Here is a 19,003-nt window from a genome sequence, read left to right as displayed (position 1 = left end):
GATGCTGCACAGAAACAGATTTGTAAACTCCATTCAGGGTAGCGCACTTTCTTCAAAGCTTCGTTACTGATTCACAAACAGATAACCTTCTGAGTTCCGTGTTTCCTGCCATATAATATAACCTAAATACCTTCCAGACAAGAGTCAATAGGCATCTCCTAGGCGAGCGCTCCAACCTAGACCGCATCTCATCATTGCTTTTCACTAAGCACTAAATGATGCCTGTCCTTCGTCTGTCTGTATTAAGGTATGAAATTTTCTCTTCTTCATATTTTGTGTAAAATATTCGTGAATTATATTTGACTAGCTCATGCCCGCGACTACATCCGCGTGGAATACACACATTTCAAACCCCTGTTTTACCCCTTTATGGATTGAATTTTTAAAAATCCCTTCTTAGCGGATGTCTACGTCATAATAGCTATCTGCATGCCAAATTTCAATTTGGCATGCAGGTTGTTTGAGCTGTGCGTGGATAGAATCAGTCAGACAGTCAGCTTTTCCTTTTATATACACAGATAGTGTATATATAGCCTTAATCCGTGTAGGTTGTCAGTCGCGCGTTAATCGAGGGCGAACGTGACGGGTGAGGGGTGAGGGGTGAGGGGTTCACGCTACATGAACCTACACTCGCCGGCCGGCACCGAGAGCTGACGCGGGTTGTTGTCTAGCTGGTGAGCTCGGCAGCTTGACATCGTCACAACCAGTGATGTAACACTGCCTACTGGATCATGTACTTGTGTACTGGATGACGCGTCCCGAACTAGTGCTGCCCCCAGTTGTGTAAGAATAACCATTTCATGGCTATCGCAATCGTCAAGAATTCTGCCCTTTGATTGGCTGTGAAAAAATGTAAACAGCGAATCAACCAATCAAATGGCAGAATTTCTTGACGATTGCGATAGCCATGAAATGGTTATTCTTACACAATTGGGGGGCGGATCGCACAGATTCTTGTTTAGTCTAGCAGCTAGCTGTAACATAGCGAGCTGGCAGAGCGGCGCTTTAAAGCCTGTAAACCAGATAAATAAGTACTTACTTATTGGCAGGGTAGCGGGCGGTATTGGCAGGGCAGCGGGCGGTATTGGCAGGGCAGCGGGCGGTATTGGCAGGGCAGCGGGCGGTATTGGCAGGGCAGCGGACGGTATTGGCAGGGCAGCGGGCGGTATTGGCAGGGCAGCGGGCGGTATTGGCAGGGCAGCGGGCGGTATTGGCAGGGCAGCGGGCGGTATTGGCAGGGCAGCGGGCGGTATTGGCAGGGCAGCGGGCGGTATTGGCAGGGCAGCGGGCGGTATTGGCAGGGCAGCGGGCGGTATTGGCAGGGCAGCGGGCGGTATTGGCAGGGCAGCAGGCGGTATTGGCAGGGCAGCGGGCGGTATTGGCAGGGTAGCCCCTGAGAATGCTGTGGTAACACATTAAACACAAACTAAACACTGTGAGAATTCCCTCTTGTTTGTGTAAGTATTGTTTTTTAAAATGTACATCGCAATTTAAGAGCCAGAGGGTGTTACGAGTACAATAAAACTGAAAGTTAACCTTATGTAATTAGTACACTTATTATAAATGTGAAAGTGTGTTTGTTTGTTGGTTTGTCCTTCAATCACGTCGCAACGGAGCAGCGGATTGACGTCATTTTTTGCATGGGGATAGTTACATAGGCTACTTTTTATCGCGGAAAATGAAAGAGTTCTCACGGGATTTTTAAAAACCTAAATCCAAGTCGCGGGCGTCAGCTAGTTACATTATAAACCATGCCCGCGTGGAAGGGTGCCAAAAATAAGCACTACCTATTTTGTGCCTGGCCCGGAAATCGAACACACGTTCTCGTCACCCGCAGTCGAACATGCCAACCACCACCACATAGAAGACCTTGAGGACACTAGTGTGCGTTGTTTTGTGAAGGTACTGACACAGGTATTACGAACCAGTATCTAGCACAGATGAGAGTAATCTTAAATTGCTTAACAACAACATCGGGCAGCCTCCGGCCGCGCTCCGGCAGTCTGCTCGTCCCGCCCGCCCTAGCCGCGCGCCGCCCTGCGCCTGGCGACGAGCCGCCCACAATATCGCGACGAGAAAGTTGTGACACTTAAGTGTAATGTACAATTGTGTTACGTAATTGATTGTGTAAAATATGTGAATAAAAATATATTATGATTAATTAATTCATAAAAAAATATGGGAAGTTTTCCACGTGGTAAAAAAGTTTTTATTTTACTTTTGTATATTCTAACAAATAATGCATTTTAAAATTTATCACTAAATAAAAAATGTAATTACTTAATACAAAAAAATATAGATAAGTGTTTTTAAAATATAATATATAGGTACCGTTTAACAAGAAATAAAGTTTAAAATGTAACAAAGTAATAGTAATTATAATTATTATGTTTGTGTTCAAGTGAAAAATAAGGCCAATGCGTGTGATTGAAAATTATAATTTTAAGTTCAACACTTAGCCGAAGTATTTAACTAGAAATAATTAATGTTATAACAAATATCTTAAATTTTGATGTACCTGCAACTGTTATGAATTTAATCAACAATTAGTTAAGTTAGGTATACCTATTTCAAACAAAAGAATGAATGAAATGAAAAGTGTCACGTAATAACAAAAAGAAGACGAAAAATCGTTAAGCTTAATAAATAATAAGTGAGATAAACATAAGTTACAGTTAACCAAAGAGCGATGCGAGGGTGACCATGGTTCAAAGTTACGCACTCATCATCCTGCTGCTGGCGACGCGCACGACGCGCCACGAAGCGCAAAACCTCAACCTTACCAACCTAGACCACAACTCGACCAATATGACCATTATGTTATCAAACATTGGGTACCTTGAAGCCGAACAAGACCTTGCCTCAGCGAGTGACTTTCGTCATAAACGTGAATCCCACCCTTTAATTAGTCCGTTCGATATATCGAAAATGTTTAAGAAAAGGAATAGACCTAAAAAGGAAAGTACACCGGAACCGAGTGCATCGCCGCTTCACTCTGATGATGTACCCAAAGAGAGACAGCTAGCTGTCTCACAAGCTGTCAGGGAAACAGACAGAGAAAAAGAAATAATCGATGATTCTACAACTGAAATTGCAGTAACTCGTACTTCTGTTCAGCAACACTATCTAACACATAAAAATAAAATAGTTAAAATTTCTGACCAATATGAAATAACAACCATAAGTATAGCACCTGAAGCTGAGTTTGATAGTGTAAGTAAATCAGACCAATCCAATCCTTTAGTAACAGTTCACAAGACAGTAACTGATGTTAGTCAGTCACAAGTTACAAGCTCAGTAAGTTCTACAGTAGTCACTGACAAAACAGTACATAATAATAAAAAAAAAGTTAAAAGTGTTAGGAATCCTAAAACAAAAAACAAAGTGTCGCGTAAATCCAAAAGTGTCGTGACCAGTAAGCCTCAGACCACAAGTGTACTGCCTGGTGATGGTGCAAAGACCACAAGTGTACTGCCTGGTGATGGTGCAAAGACCACAAGTGTACTGCCTGGTGATGGTGCAAAGACCACAAGTGTACTGCCTGGTGATGGTGCAAGTGACAGTGGTGAGACTAGAGAGATAAATAAGAAGAAAGCTGAGAACGAGAGTGTGTGGCCAGTGAAGCATGCCGCGATGCTGGAGGGGGATATCATACTTGGTGGACTTATGATGGTAAGCCTCGTTTTTCTGTTAATGTTAACGTAAGAAAGAAAACCCTTGACTTCGTGTCTTACCTAATATTGTTTGAGTTGGTTTTTAGCTGACTTCCAAAAAAGGAGATGGTTCTCAATTCGGCACGTTCGAGATTTCGGGGCCGATTGGCAATTTTTTTTAAATCAAAGGGTGCTTTCGTGGTGGTCTCATAAAAAATTATGTATCCAACTCCTTAATCCTGGTGCTGCAGGGTCACTGCCCGCCTAAGTAATCATGATTCAGGAAGTGTTTAGAAAGAATTAATATTGTAGGTACTTTACCGAGCAACGACTTCATGCTTGGACTCCAAGTCCCAACTCCTCAAACCTGATGATGTAGAGTACAGCACTCCGAAACTATAGTGGTTCAGAAACTGCGGATGATGCAATATTATTTTAAGTACCAAGCATGCACTACATCATTGAACTTCAGATCCCAACTCGTCAATCCTGATGCTGCAAGGTACTGAACTCCTAAGCCGTGGGGATTTGGGAATTTCTGATGGTGAATTGATATTTTAGGTACCAAGCAATAAAAGCTTAAAATTATAAAAATATTTAAAAAACTACTTTCATAACCACTACACGCCCGACTTCAACATACATACACGAGTGTAGAAGCAAATGTTATTTATACTTTGGAGTGGTTTTGGAAGTCGGTTTTTAATTTTTATATTTTTTGTTATAGCTAAGTTCCATAATGTTGTCTTTCATGAAATGGCACGACAAATATAGCTCAAACAGAAAACTAAAGTCTAGTCATTAAACATTTTAGAAAGTTCAAAGTCAAAGTATAAGTTAATGATAATATGAAAGCTTGGAAATGAATTGCGTCACCAGCTTTGATGTAGTTCTAATGGTTTTAAATGATATTATGAAATTGTGATAAGTTTGTTGTGGGCTTCATCTCAGATGTCTCGTAGCTTTAGTTTAAAGTTTACGTAATCAATATTGCTATCACCAACGTTAATTGTTGTGGGCTCTTCTCACACTTGGGTGCGTTTGGAACCCTCGTAGCTTTAGTTTTAAGTTTATGAAATCAATTATCACCTAATGGTGACGTAAACGTATCACATTACAAATCTAAAAATTTTGACAATCAATAAGAGAAACATGTTACCTACTTATTTTGAATTATATTCAATATTTTTATTTTATTTTATTAAAAATATTTATTACAATAAAACTTAAAGCTAGTCTTATCTAATTACTATAAAAATCATGCCCGCGTGGAATGGTGCCAAGAATACTGGCTGCATTTCCGCGCTGGACAGCCAGGCTGATCCGTTGCGCAAAAAATGAGCCAGCCCTTCTGTCATCAGATGAGGCTATTAATTGCGGTGAAATGTCTCGTAATTTTTAGGGTTCCATAGATTTAGATTGTGGAACTTATGATAGGAGTGCTTATAAAGTAATTTGTCGTAGGAAACCCGCCATCGAACAATTCGGATAGACCCTTTATCATTGAACGATCGAAGCGAGAAGTTGCGATAAGCTAAGCTACTGAAGCATGAAATAAGAGCCCTTATGACATATGTGGCTGAATCAAGTTTCATTAGTATTCCTTTGTCTGAAATAATGTGGAAATTCCTATATACACACTAATATTGTAAATGCAAAAGTATGTCCGTACCTATGTTATCTTTTAGTTTGTTACAGAGATAACTTGCATTTTGGAGACAGAACATCTGGAATTTTTATCCCGGAAAATTGCATTGGATTTTATAAACCTAAATGCACGAGGATGAAATCCGGGGCATCATTTCATTTTACAATTTTTTTAATATTCTGATAAATGTTAGCCGTTGACTGCGGTCTTACCTGATGGTAAGTGATGAAGCAATCTAAGATGGACGCGGTCTAACTTAGAAGGGGTGTGGCAGTTTCTTTAAACCCATAACCTTGATCTGATTCTACATAGCACGGTATCGGAACGCTAAATCGCTTGGGGTCACAGTTTTGCCGGTAAGGTGGTAACTAGCCACGGCCGAAGCCTCCCACCAGTAAAAAATCTACATAAAATATTCCACGTTATTTATGCATCAGTCACGGAAAACGTAATATCAGAATACTGTCACGATCTCGCGATTTGATAAAGCGGTAATGAGGAGTTGTGTAGTTGTGTATCACCATAACTACATAACTACATAACTACATAACTACATAACTACATAACTACATAACTACATAACTACATAACTACATAACTCACCATGAAGTGCTTAACGACTACCTCTGACAGAGCGGTAAAAAGGTCACGAATATTGTATGAAATATCGCTTTAAAATGCTGAGTGTTATTTGAATTTTGTATTTACGGATTCAATGTTAAATCTGACATTTAGGTGCACCATCCTTATCAACCGAGAAAGGTCCACAGCTGGACATAGATGTCTTGTAGGTACTTCCCACGCTACCGGTGGGATTTACATAAAACTATCTATATTGTATTAATCTGATAGTTAATAATTTGTTTGTTTTAATTTGTTTTAATTTTAACAAAATCTCACAACGTTTAAAAATTATTACATTTTATCCTGTGCAAAATTTCATTAAATTTCTTACGCGCACGGTTATCAACCCAAGCTAAAGAGCACGCGAGCGAGAACACTCGCTACATGTTAGAAAGGGAAAACATCCTAGAGTTCGATGAATGCTGATATAGTTATCTTACTTCGAATATTGAAAATACTAATTATTAGTTCATGACCACAATTTAATTTTTTTGTGTGATCTAACCCTAAATTCACGGTTTTCAGATTTTTCCCCTAAGGCCAGCTATAAGACCCACCTACCTGCCAAATTTCATGATTCTAGGTCAACGGGAAGTACCCTGTAGGTTTCTTGACAGACAGACAGACAGACAGACAACAAAGAGATCCTATAAGGGTTCCGTTTTTCCTTTTGAGGTACGGAACCCTAAAAATGATTGAAAAATTAAAAATCAGACGCATCGCTAATTATTATCAGACCATCATTCAGACCGCTGTCAAGCGCGAAGCCTTTGTCAGAACATTGAAAAGACCCTTTTTTGTTTATTTAATGAAATGCGTTTGTTTTATTTTAATTACATTTTCCTAGAATTAATTAGTAGAGCTTTATGTTTCCTTTGAACCAGGTTGTAATTAAATCTGTAGGTGTCTGTTATCTAAATATTTAAAAGGAAAAGGTGACTGACTGACTGACTGACTGACTCACCGATCTATCAACGCACAGCTCAAACTACTGGACGGATCGGGCTGCATTTTGGCATGCAGATAGCTGTTATAACGTAGGCATCCGCTTAGAAAGGATTTTTGAAAAATTAAGCCCTAAGGGAGCGAAATAGGGGTTTGAAATTTGTGTAGTTCACGCGGACGAAGTCGCGAGCATAAGCTAGTGTAAGTATATGTCGTGCCCACACATTTTCATATTTTGAAAGCAAAACAAACTTTGATAAGATTTGTAAATTACTGATTGCACATTTAAAACAATAATCATAAAATAACTCTTACTTTTGAGTACGAACTTCGAAACACAATCACAAAAGTGTTGTCCGTTTTAATTGGTTAGTTTACAAAATACAAGCAAAATAAATATTTGATCATTGATACGGAGGTATTTGTATGTAAATAAAATGTGCTCGTTATATTAATTGGCGGAAGTTGTTTCGTTCTCAATGTAAATGGATTTATTGGAATATTATATTGAAATAAGTGAAACAAGTTAAAACTTTGGTAATTAAATAACTCGCATTAATATTATGTTCTGAGCTTCCGGTAAACGCTCACACATCATCATCATCATGATTAACCCATAACTGGCTCACTACAGAGCACGGGTCTCCTCAAATTAAGCTTTTGGTTCATTGTACACGGGTCTCCTCTCAGAGTGAGAAGGGTTTTGGCCATAGTCTACCACGCTGGTCATGTGCGGATTGGTAGACTTCTAGTAGGTCGATAGGTACACATCTTTGAGAACATTATGAGGAACTCTCACGCATGCAGGTTTCCTCGCGATGTTTTCCTTCACTGTTAAAACAAGTGATATTTAATTACCTAATTAAAATGCACATAACTCCGAAAAGTTAGAGGTGCGTCCCCGAGATCGAACACCCGACCTCCGCTTAGAAGGCGGACGTCCTAAACTCCTAACCACGAGGCTATCACAGTAACGCTCACACATCGTGTTCTAATTTAGAAATGCTTTTTCAGTGACTACCTAACTGTTTTTATTAATTAAGATTGTAATTTAGGATTTTAAAATTTACTAGTTGACCTGACCTGGCTTCACTCGAGTAGAATTTCTGAAAATCGGCGATGAGGAGGAATTTCTGAGAAACCCGTAGTATTTCCTCATTTTTAGCCGAAAACCCAAATACATTTTCATGGATATAACATGACGGACTTCCATCCAAAGTTTATATTTCATAATATATTCATAAAAACGAATTTCTAGTTTCTACTAGCTGTACCTATAGTCTACCCATGTGGGGTGACGTCACATGTGGGGTGACGTCACAGATGAAAATGTTACATATATTTTGTACTTTGTTTTTATCTGTGACACCAACAATAAATAAATGCTTTATGCTAAATTCTTTCGTTCTTTCTTTGTACTTTGGGGGTCGAGGTTCATTTTATCTGAATATAAGGAGGGTCAAAGGGCTTACAATCTATTTTTTCTCATCCATTAAAGAGATCCCTCATCAAAATTCTTGTGGCGTCAGAATCTTGTGGCTTTATATTTTTAAGTTGTAAAGTGAGGCCGGCAGCGGCAGGCTGTACCTACTCAAGTTTTAAACTAATTAAAAAGTTCCAAACTGCTCTGTTTTCTGCTAAAGTTACGATAGAATCGCGTGCAAAAAATATTTTTGCATATTATTTTTCATTAGGTATTTTTAGGGTTCCGTACCTCAAAAGAAGCTTTCAGCTTCTCAGTGAAGCCACCTCATACAGTAAAGATAAATTCACCTATTAAAACATTTAAGCGAGAGTTAAACTGTTAGTATCGCCATCTATCGTCACAACAATTAAGTAGACGTTACATTGTAGGTGCACGGGCGAGCTGCAGGGGGCAGCGCCGGCGGCACGGCGCGCTGCGGCCCGCTCATGGCGCAAGGAGGCGTGCAGGCTCTCGAGGCGATGCTGTTCGCGCTGGACGAGGCCGAGCGCGCCAGGCTGCTGCCGCCGGGCGTCAAGCTAGGCGCGCTGGTGCTCGATGACTGCGACAGCGACACCAGGGGACTTGAGATGGCATTGGATTTTATCAAAGGTAAGTACATAGCTTGCTTGCGTCCATTGCTAGACATAGGCCTCCTCGAGAGTGCGCCACCACTCATGATCCTTCACTCTCCTCATCCAGCTATAGTACGCGGCAGGTCGAGATGGCAATGACGCCCCTAACACCCGCAAGTCACCCGCGCTCACCAGCACCGGGTTAGCGCCGGGGCTGTGCGGGTGTGCGGGGCGTTTATTCCTCGATTGCCATCTCGACCTGACCTGTCTCGATCGTCGTCCCATTGATGTACAGTAAGGTAACTTCAATTCAAATTGAAAACTGAAAAAAGTGACGTGATATTTTAAGCCAATTTTATTTATTTATTTTATTTATTCAGATACGAGTTAGCCCTTGACTGCAATCTCACCTGGTGGTAAGTGACGATGCATTCTAAGATCAAAGCGGGCTAACCTGGAAGGGGTATGGCAGTTTTGGCTCTTATGATGTTATTATCGAAGACTATCATACCGTTAATGATTTTAAGCAAATATTTTTGGAGTAAAATGTTCTTTGTCTGCTTACTTAAGGGAAACTTTATAAAAGTTTAATGCTCTTAAATAAAAGTTCAAAGTTTAACAATTGAAAGCAATGCCCTCTGAATAGGAAAGCCTTACAATTAATATAATGTGAGGTCATCTGGAAATTGATGGAAAAATTTAACAAAGAATGAATTAGTATTGTTTGTTGGTGAAATAGATGAAATATTTATCGTATTATAATCTATAAGTATATATTCTTATAGGGTTTTATAGGGTCCATGACTGGTGAGATTGAAGTTTTACAAAAAATGAAAGAAAATTCAAAATTTGTGAATATACCGTAGATCTCAGTAGAGACTCTCATATTGATACTACCAATTAAGTACAATCCGGGTATCTTTGAAATAACTATGAATAGGCATCTTCCAGGAAAACGCATCCCATAATAGGCCGCATCTTCCATCAGGTGTGATTGTGGACAAGCGTGTTCCTTTAGTGAAGAAATAAAAAAGATAGAGATATTTTGTAGCAGTCTGTGAGCGGCTTTAGAGTGCGACCACAATGACCTCTGGTGGGGGCAACTAATACGTATTTGTGCAGGTTCCATCAGCAACATCGACGACGAGGAGTACGGCTGCAACGCCACGGCGGTGCGGAAGGTCATCTCGGGAGTGGTGGGCGCCGCGTCCTCCGTCACCTCGGTGCAGGTCGCCAACCTCTTGCGACTGTTCAAGATCCCGCAGGTGAGGTGGAAGATGGGAACAGCATCATGATCATCATGTCAACTGACACACTACTCACAGATCACCACGCTGGCTAAGTGCGCATTGTCAAACTTCACATACTTTTGAGAACATTATGGCAAATTTTCATGCATGCAGGTTTCTTCACGACATTTTCCTTCACAAGTGCTAATGAATATTAACCAGTAAGCTATCACCGCAGGAAGACATTCATCATTTTCATCGTCAGGTTCATGCCCTTCCCAAAACGCACCGCCATGCCCGGGCGTAAGCCTTCCTCATCCTCTCCCCTCTCCTCTTTATACCGTCAGTCCATCTTTCTGGAAGGAACCTCACACTACGCTTCATTGTTCCTGGTCGCCGCTCTAAAACTTGCCGGCTCCAGAGGCCATCTTGGTGTGGTATTGTAAGGGTGGCAAATTGGGCGGAATAGAAATATACCCGGATACGGAATAATCTACCACCTTACAAATATTAGAGGAAAAAAATAATTTTAATTTACTTGATCTATCTACCTAGTAAAGAATAGAAGCTAGCCGTCGACTCCCTTGTAATGTATATGAGGTGTTATAAATGAAATTTGCTAGATGTTAGGCAAAATTGTTTTTAATGTAACTTTTACCGGGGTCGCTTAATACATAGTGATGGCTAATAATGCTTAGTTATTCTAGCTTAATGCCAAGACTTAATTTAGATACATTAGAATGCCTTAGGTAGATAGTACATAAAATCTATGTTTTAAATTTAAGATGCCATTGGCATGGAATAGACAATGACACAGTAAAATTCATAAAATTGTTTCAAAATAAAAGCTCAGTAGTAAAGACAGGGTTCTTACTGTACACATACACTAAGAAGGTTCACTAAACTGTTTCCAGGATACAAACATTTGCTTACTTGTAGGTGCGAAGACTGCAAGGTAGCTGGACGGCATCGGCCAAGATCCAAAACTCAATTTATTTGATTCTTCACAACCGAAATGTTTCATTACAAAGATTTTCACCAAGTCTTATCCATAGAAATTAAGTTGCCAACGTGAATGTGCAAAAGAAATAAATACGAAAACCGAAAACTAAAAACGGAAACGCAAACGGAAAACGGAAAACGGAAAACTGAAGCTAAACGTAAAACGTAAACGTAAACCCTGTAACAAAGAAAAACAAGATTATAATTTGTGCTGTGTGAAAATGTCGACACGTGGAATTTTCCCGATCAAACACAACTCACCTATTGAACTCCTGGCCACCAATAGTTTTCAGAAGTCCACCCACAACCCATTATCCTCATTTATTTGGGAAGATAAAATAACTGGAACTGGAATGAAATCATAAAATTAGGATTTTCTCTAACCAAACCGCCATTTTGTCGAATCCACATTACTTGATTTTTCACTCACCATAATTGATGAAACATTGAAATACGTTAGGATGACTAACTTTATAACTATTGTATTTTCCCAGGCGAAGCCATGGGCGAAAAAGAGTGAGATTTTCCTGGAACGAAAAAAATTCGTCTTCACATGTTGACTCCAGAGAAAATTCTAAATCTCACCAATCGGTGTTGCCAGACGCAACCCGAGTGTGGCCGCTCTCATTTAGTTTGATCATGAAGCCAATTCATTTTTGAATATTTGCGGAACCTAAGGATATATTATAAGAACCGTTTTGTTAATGACTTAACAATAAACAAATGATATTATGGTTTTATTTAATTATTTTTGTTTTATTTTTACGACAATTGACAACGAAGCAAACGCCATCTATTGTGGCTCGAATGAACTCTGAACATCGACCCACGCGTAGTTCTGCACCTTGATGCTAGGTGGCACCAACATACTTTGAACAAAATAGATTTTAATTAAAAGCGAAACGCTAGTTAGTAGTTCAAAATTTACAACGTCACAATACTTCCCCTCCTACGAAAAGGTTCAACAGGTTGAACCACGCTGCCCTCAGCGTCATCCAACAACCACTAACAATTTGCCTGAAACAACAAACAAAAAAAAACACAGAAGTTACGCGTGAACGCACATCTACTACTAACAAGGAAAATTGTCTAACAAAATAAATATACTGAAAACAGTGTAAGGTTTTATACATTATACTTAACTACACAACCCTAACTTCTAAAAAGAATATATACAAAAAACTTCATGGTGTCTAAGACACTTGAGTGGAAACATCTTGGCATCATTCTTCAGCTGACTGATAGAATGCGTCTAGGCCTACGGTGGTTCACTCTTTTAAACTACCATCGTAATATTTGTTACTCAACAAATACGGAAAATCTGGTTGTGAACGGGTCCATCTGATATGGCAACCGTTCTCTATCCCATTCGGAAAAATAAAACCGAATCAAAATCGGAATATGAGAAAAAAAAACGAAATAACTCTCCTAGAAAATAGATCTCGGAACAGAATCGGAAAAATAACAGAAATGATCCATTATCTAGAAGGAAAACGAAAACAAAACACAAAACCCCCCCCCTTTTCGTTATCCCCAAAGTACGATATTTGCATTTTTACTTTCTCAACCGGTTGGTCTACCACAAGCATTCCCATCATCACATATTCATCCCTACATACATCCACTACATTCATCCTCAACTGAACCATGGTAATGTAACTGTTAACTCAGAACATCACTACACTCATACAAATTCCTAATTGAATATTGATAACTTAAATATTCAAACAGTTTAGACCAAACTAAGTAATGGCAAATATCTACTTCTTAATATCCTTAATATGCCAAGTGCCTATTGGGTGGTTGTCAGCTACTCTAACTAGTTCATAAACCAAAGGTGACAAAACCTTGACAACCCTGCACTTTTCATACTTAGGTGCCAGCTTAGCTGCGAAAAAATTTGTAGCGTCGCTTTGTGGATAGGTCTTTTTCCACACTATATCCCCAACAGAATAGCTTGCAGACCTACGCCTTAAGTTGTAATGCGTTGCATACTCTGCATGAGCCTGAAACAAATTTCTCCTAACCTGACCAAATATGTCCTCCAAAGTTCCAAACTTTCCTGCGTATTCCTCCCTTGGAATTCCGGCCTCGTACTCCTTATCCGTGTCCTTATAGAAGGAACCATTTAAAACCGGTTCTCTAGCGTGGACAAGGAAGAACGGGGAGAATCCAGTGGATTCATTAACCGCACTGTTTATGGCGAACTGGACCTTGTACAGGTTTTCGTCCCAGGACCTGTGGTTATCTTTCACAAAAGCGGCTACAGCAGTCATAACAACCTTATTGTACCTCTCAACAAGGTTAACTTGCGGAGTGTACAGTGGTGTGTAGTGTAATTTCGGAATATTATAACGCTTAATGAGATTACGGAATTCAGATCCTGTAAATTGGGACCCATTGTCCACAATCACAGTCTCTGGAACACTATGGTTCAAAAATACAAAATTCTCTAGCGCTTTAACAACAGCGGCACCTGTGGCACGCCGTAACGGAAACAACATTGTATATTTCGAAAAACAACACGTCACCACAAAAAGAAATGTAAATCCTGATTTAGACCTAGGCAAAGGTCCGACTAAATCAGCCGAAATGACCTGAAAAGGTCTCTCGCAGACTTTAGGCTTCCCTAGCAGACCTGGAGTGGCTGATGTCGTGTGTTTATACGCAGAGCAAGTATCACAATTCTTAACGTACTCAACCACGTCCTTATACATACCACGCCAAAAATATCTGAGGGATAATCTGCGATGAGTTTTGAACACACCAAAATGACCTGCAGTTGCATCTGCATGGTTTTGTTGCATAATTCTAAGGATGTCGTTCTTGTGGACTACCTCTTTCCAGTCGAACTCACTGAGAAGCTGGTATTTACATTTACTGTAACGATATAGTTTATCGTTCAAAATACTAAAATTCGGAAAATTTGCTGGATTGATTTTACAGCCATTAAATGTTTTGTCATACCAGTCATCTACCAAAACTTGTTGACTAGAGTTATCATTACGATCACCAACTACATCTACGTGTATGAGTCTCGACAAGGTATCCGGAACTACATTATCACAACCCTTCCTATGTTCGATAACAAAATTATACTGTGATAATCTACAACCCCATCTGGCGAGTCGTCCTGAGGGATTTTCTAAATTTAAGAACCACTTTAGGGATGCATGGTCTGTGATAATTGTGACTGGCTTGGAACCAAAATAAGCCTGAAATTTCTCCACTGCAAAAATCACAGCTAGAGCCTCGCGTTCCGTCGCGCTGTAATTCCTTTCGTTTTTATTTAGGCTCCTACTGACATACGCAATGGGATGATCGCAACCATCGGTTTCTTGCGTTAGCATACCACCAACACCATATGCAGAAGCATCACAATGTATTTTGAATGGTTTTTCAAAATTCGGTACCGCAAGAACAGGTGCGGTTACCAACGCATTCTTCAATGTATTAAATGCTACCTCTGCCTGTTCGCTCCACTCAAATTTAGGTGCGTTCTTTCCTTTACTCGTTAGTCTATTGAGTGGTGCAGCGATGGTTGAAAAATTCCTAATAAAGCGCCTGTACCAAGAACAAGTGCCTAGGAAAATCTTTACCTCCTGTGCAGTTTTTGGGGTCGGAAAGTTCAAAACTGCGGCAACTTTTCCAGGATCTGTGCGTAAACCAAATTCATCCACTATATACCCTAAATATTTCAAAGAGTTTCGAAAAAAAATTACATTTATCAAAATTTATGGATAGTTGAGCCATTTTTAGTTTATCCAGAACTCTGTTTAATAAAATTAAATGGGTTTCAAAATCAGCAGAACAAATAATAATATCATCTATATAACAAAATACTATTCCATTTTCAATATCACTACAAAAATTTTGATTAAATAACTGGTCCATTAACCTCTGCTGTCGTGCTGGTGCACCGCATAGGCCAAACGGCATGACTTTAAATTTGAATAACCCTCTACCAGGAACTGTAAAACTGGTTTTTTCCTGAGAGTCGTGAGCTAACGGAATTTGCCAGAAACTTGAACTTAAATCAATCGATGATAAAAACCTTGCCTCTTTCAAGCTATCTAGAATTTGTGGAATGTACGGTATTGAGTATGAATCCCCCTTTGTCACAGAATTTAATTTCCTGCAATCTAGGCAAAATCTCCAGTCTCCATTTGCCTTTTTCACTAAAATTGCTGGGTTATTCCAAGGGCTTTCACTCGGAGTAACTACGTCCATTTCCAGCATCCTATCTAACTCTTTACTTAAAGCTTCCTTCTTTTCGGGAGAAAGTGGATATTGTTTTATTTTTATTGGCAGGGCATCACCGGTGTCAATAACATGTTCAATTAATTTTGTTCTACCCAATCCAATTTTCGTTGAAGAAATATCTAAAAATTTATTTACTACAGACTGGGCTAATTCTTTCTGTTGAGATGATAAGTTTTCAAAAGAAGTGATGGTATGAATTTGATCATTATCAATCGCACAAATATTGTAAAATTGAGAAGGTGCCTTAATTAATTCTAAATTATCAAAAATGCCAGGGGCTAACTGAAATGTTTTCCAAAAGTCACAGCCAAAAATAACATCCGCTATTATAGAGGGTACTACAAAAAATTTTATTATGTGAGTTACGGAATTATAAGTAATCGGAATAAACATATAACCCATGCAATCAAGTTTGTCTCCATTTGCCACTGAAAATGTGGTATCAATACTGCTATGCAATTTATAACCGAATCTCAAAAAAACCTTGTGCGCCTGGTTACCCAAAATTGACGCGCAAGCACCGGAATCTAGTAAACCTGTAATCTCAAAACCGTCAACAAAAACCTTTAAATATGGCCTAAAGTCTCGTTTATCCACTGAATACAGAACTGTGTCAGGTAAAAGGGATGTTTTGTTGTTAATGAACAAGTTCTTTACTTGTGTCTCTGCACAGTTCTTACTAATTAGTTTTTTGAATTTTTGTCCGGAGCGGGTTTACTAATCGCCTTTTTACTACAACTTGGACATGTCTTTACTGTAAAGTTCTGACGTCCACACGAAAAACATCTAATAAATTTCGGAACTGTCCTGCAAAATTTAAAGGAATGGTTACCCTTGCCGCACTTGTAACATAGTTGTTTATTTGTTTTCGTAAAATTAGTGCCTTTACTTGTATCAACCTTAGGTGCAGGTGTGACTGAAAGTGTGTTTATCTGTTTTGTCACTTGTTTGTAAGCAAACTCTGAACTTAAAGTTGCCTTACTGTTAGTAGGCTCAGAAAATAAGGCGGAACGCTGCCTCGCAGCCTCTAGTTTGCGACACTTTTCCTTCAACATTGCGACAGACTTAATGTCAACAAGAGCTAATTGTTCTGAGTAAAAAGGGCGAATATTATGTAATAAAATTTGTAACTTTTGTTCTTCGGAAAGTGGTGTTGACAACCTTGAAAACATGCAAAACATTACAGCGAAATAGATAGACACAGGTTCTTCAGAGCCTTGTGTTCTTGCTCGAATTTCACCTAGCAACCTGTAGTCATAATCTACTGCATCAAATTCCTCTAAAAATAAAGTTTTCAATTCTGACCAAGACGAAACTTGACATTTGTTGCCTCTGTACCATAACAATGCTCGGCCTGTAAAAAGATGAAATGCAGAAACAAATAATTTTCCATCTGAAACGCCATAAGATCTTTTATATTCCTCAACGCGTTCGATGAAACTGCGCGGATCACCCTGTCCGTTGAAATTTAACTTCCACTTGGCAACATTTTTATCACCAGTGCAGTCAACGGCGGTACTCTCGGAATCCAGTGATTCGTCGTGAGACGACTCATTGTCAGCATCTAATCTGGAAATCAAACTCTGCAACTTTGTATGTAATTCACTCTTCCTACTTATTAAGCTGAGTTCGGAACACTGTATTCTCAAAATTCTAAAGTACAAATGTGAAGCTAAAGCTTTAGACCTACAGAGGGCATGTCTATCTTTAGTGTCAGAACACTTTTTTAATAAATCTTCTAAGTCTTGAAGTTTTTTAGTAATAACCCCTAACTCACTTTCAGAAATGAAATCCGTCTCTAAAATTGATTCAGAAGGAATTTCCTGAATTAATTGTTTTAACTGTTTCTTTAAACCTAGCACTGTAGGTGCTGGAGTTTCGGAACGAATGGATACCTCATAACACAATTCGTCCTTCAAAAGTGAATGAAACTGGGCAAAAGTCTGTTCCATTGTGTTAAGTCAAAACACATTTAACAAAATATCGAGCTTGTGTAACTGTCTATGTTTAGCCTTATACAAATTGGTTAAACACAAACACAAAAGAAGTTATTTAAACTATTAAATATACACAAGCAAAATACACAACAAAAACAATATTCTTAAGTCTATCCTAACCTATTTTATCAATTATGTTCCTATTCCAAAATATTGTTAATAATACAAGCACATATTATTACTATAGTAAACAAAATATAACAAACTAAAACTTCCCAAAATTGAATAAATGATTGTAAGGTGCAGTATCACCTTTATGAGTACACAGTGTGTTACAACCTTTACAATTACAAAAGTAAACAGGCAACAAAGTTGCAATGAACTCTGACTAGCATATTATCTTTCAAAAAAAAACAAAGAGATTGTGCAATGGTTTGATGACTGTTACTTTACACTTTTAACACATAACCTAAAATACAACAAAATCTGTTTCTAAATGTCACTTTAAACTACCAGCATTCAATTAAACTTAACATGTTTTGTGTGTGAAGTAGCTTTTATCATAACCTTAACACAGCTCTAAACAAAATTTCAACAAAATAATGAAGTATCAAGTCACTGAAAAAAATTGTTCATAACTTCATACTTGAACTTAATGTAATCTCTGAATATAGTTTATATATTTAGTTTCACAAGTTGTAACTCTTAGTATTTATAAATGTATGTGTGTAACTAGTTAACGGCACATAGCGTTTCAAAACTTTAATTATACTAAGTTACCGGAAATTTCAAACATAAGATGTACTTACTATTGAAAGCAATACCCAACAACAACTCAGTTAAGCAATGTTTATTACTAAACTGAAGGCAAACATTCACTTATACACCTCCAAGGTAAGTCGATAACATAATTGAACGGCATAAGCACCATTTATAATGTGTTAATTAAATAAGAAAAAAAAACCAATGTTGGACTATACTCAGAAAATTACTTAAACTATCAAACAAAATTTTTAACTATTAGTTATTATTTAGTTAGTTAACCATAAAAAAACAGCTTAGTGCTCTTTGCAATGTGTCACTACTTAGAAAATTGTACAATCAGCGGAGTACATTTCATAAAATTCACAAAATTTCTCAAAATATACTGAAATAACTATATAAAAAAATGTTCGGGCGCCATTTGTAAGGGTGGCAAATTGGGCGGAATAGAAATATACCCGGATACGGAATAATCTACCACCTTACAAATATTAGAGGAAAAAAATAATTTTAATTTACTTGATCTATCTACCTAGTAAAGAATAGAAGCTAGCCGTCGACTCCCTTGTAATGTATATGAGGTGTTATAAATGAAATTTGCTAGATGTTAGGCAAAATTGTTTTTAATGTAACTTTTACCGGGGTCGCTTAATACATAGTGATGGCTAATAATGCTTAGTTATTCTAGCTTAATGCCAAGACTTAATTTAGATACATTAGAATGCCTTAGGTAGATAGTACATAAAATCTATGTTTTAAATTTAAGATGCCATTGGCATGGAATAGACAATGACACAGTAAAATTCATAAAATTGTTTCAAAATAAAAGCTCAGTAGTAAAGACAGGGTTCTTACTGTACACATACACTAAGAAGGTTCACTAAACTGTTTCCAGGATACAAA

General features: G+C 38.3%; 1 protein-coding gene and 1 long non-coding RNA gene across 2 annotated transcripts in view; one reads left to right on the top strand and one right to left on the bottom strand.

Annotated features, from left to right (window-relative positions):
* LOC138403300 (uncharacterized) overlaps positions 1-1,207 on the bottom strand; it is a 2,037-nt gene extending 830 nt beyond the window's left edge. Inside the window, exon 1 of the long non-coding RNA XR_011237586.1 lies at positions 1,040-1,207. This is a non-coding gene — a long non-coding RNA (uncharacterized lncRNA). The remainder of the gene's footprint in view (positions 1-1,039) is intronic.
* A 170-nt stretch (positions 1,208-1,377) lies between these two features.
* The window catches only part of LOC117989081 (metabotropic glutamate receptor 2-like), a 42,671-nt gene continuing 25,045 nt past the window's right edge, over positions 1,378-19,003 (top strand). Inside the window, exons 1-3 of the mRNA XM_069503300.1 lie at positions 1,378-3,672; positions 8,725-8,944; positions 10,030-10,172. Coding sequence (XP_069359401.1) covers positions 2,704-3,672; positions 8,725-8,944; positions 10,030-10,172 — 1,332 coding nt within the window. The 5' untranslated portion in view covers positions 1,378-2,703. The remainder of the gene's footprint in view (positions 3,673-8,724; positions 8,945-10,029; positions 10,173-19,003) is intronic.

Source organism: Maniola hyperantus, chromosome 15 (genome assembly GCF_902806685.2).
Source record: "Maniola hyperantus chromosome 15, iAphHyp1.2, whole genome shotgun sequence".
Taxonomy (NCBI): Eukaryota; Metazoa; Arthropoda; class Insecta; order Lepidoptera; family Nymphalidae; genus Maniola; species Maniola hyperantus.
The sequence above is the reverse complement of the archived record's forward strand: the minus strand, read 5'-3'. Positions and strand labels throughout refer to the sequence as shown.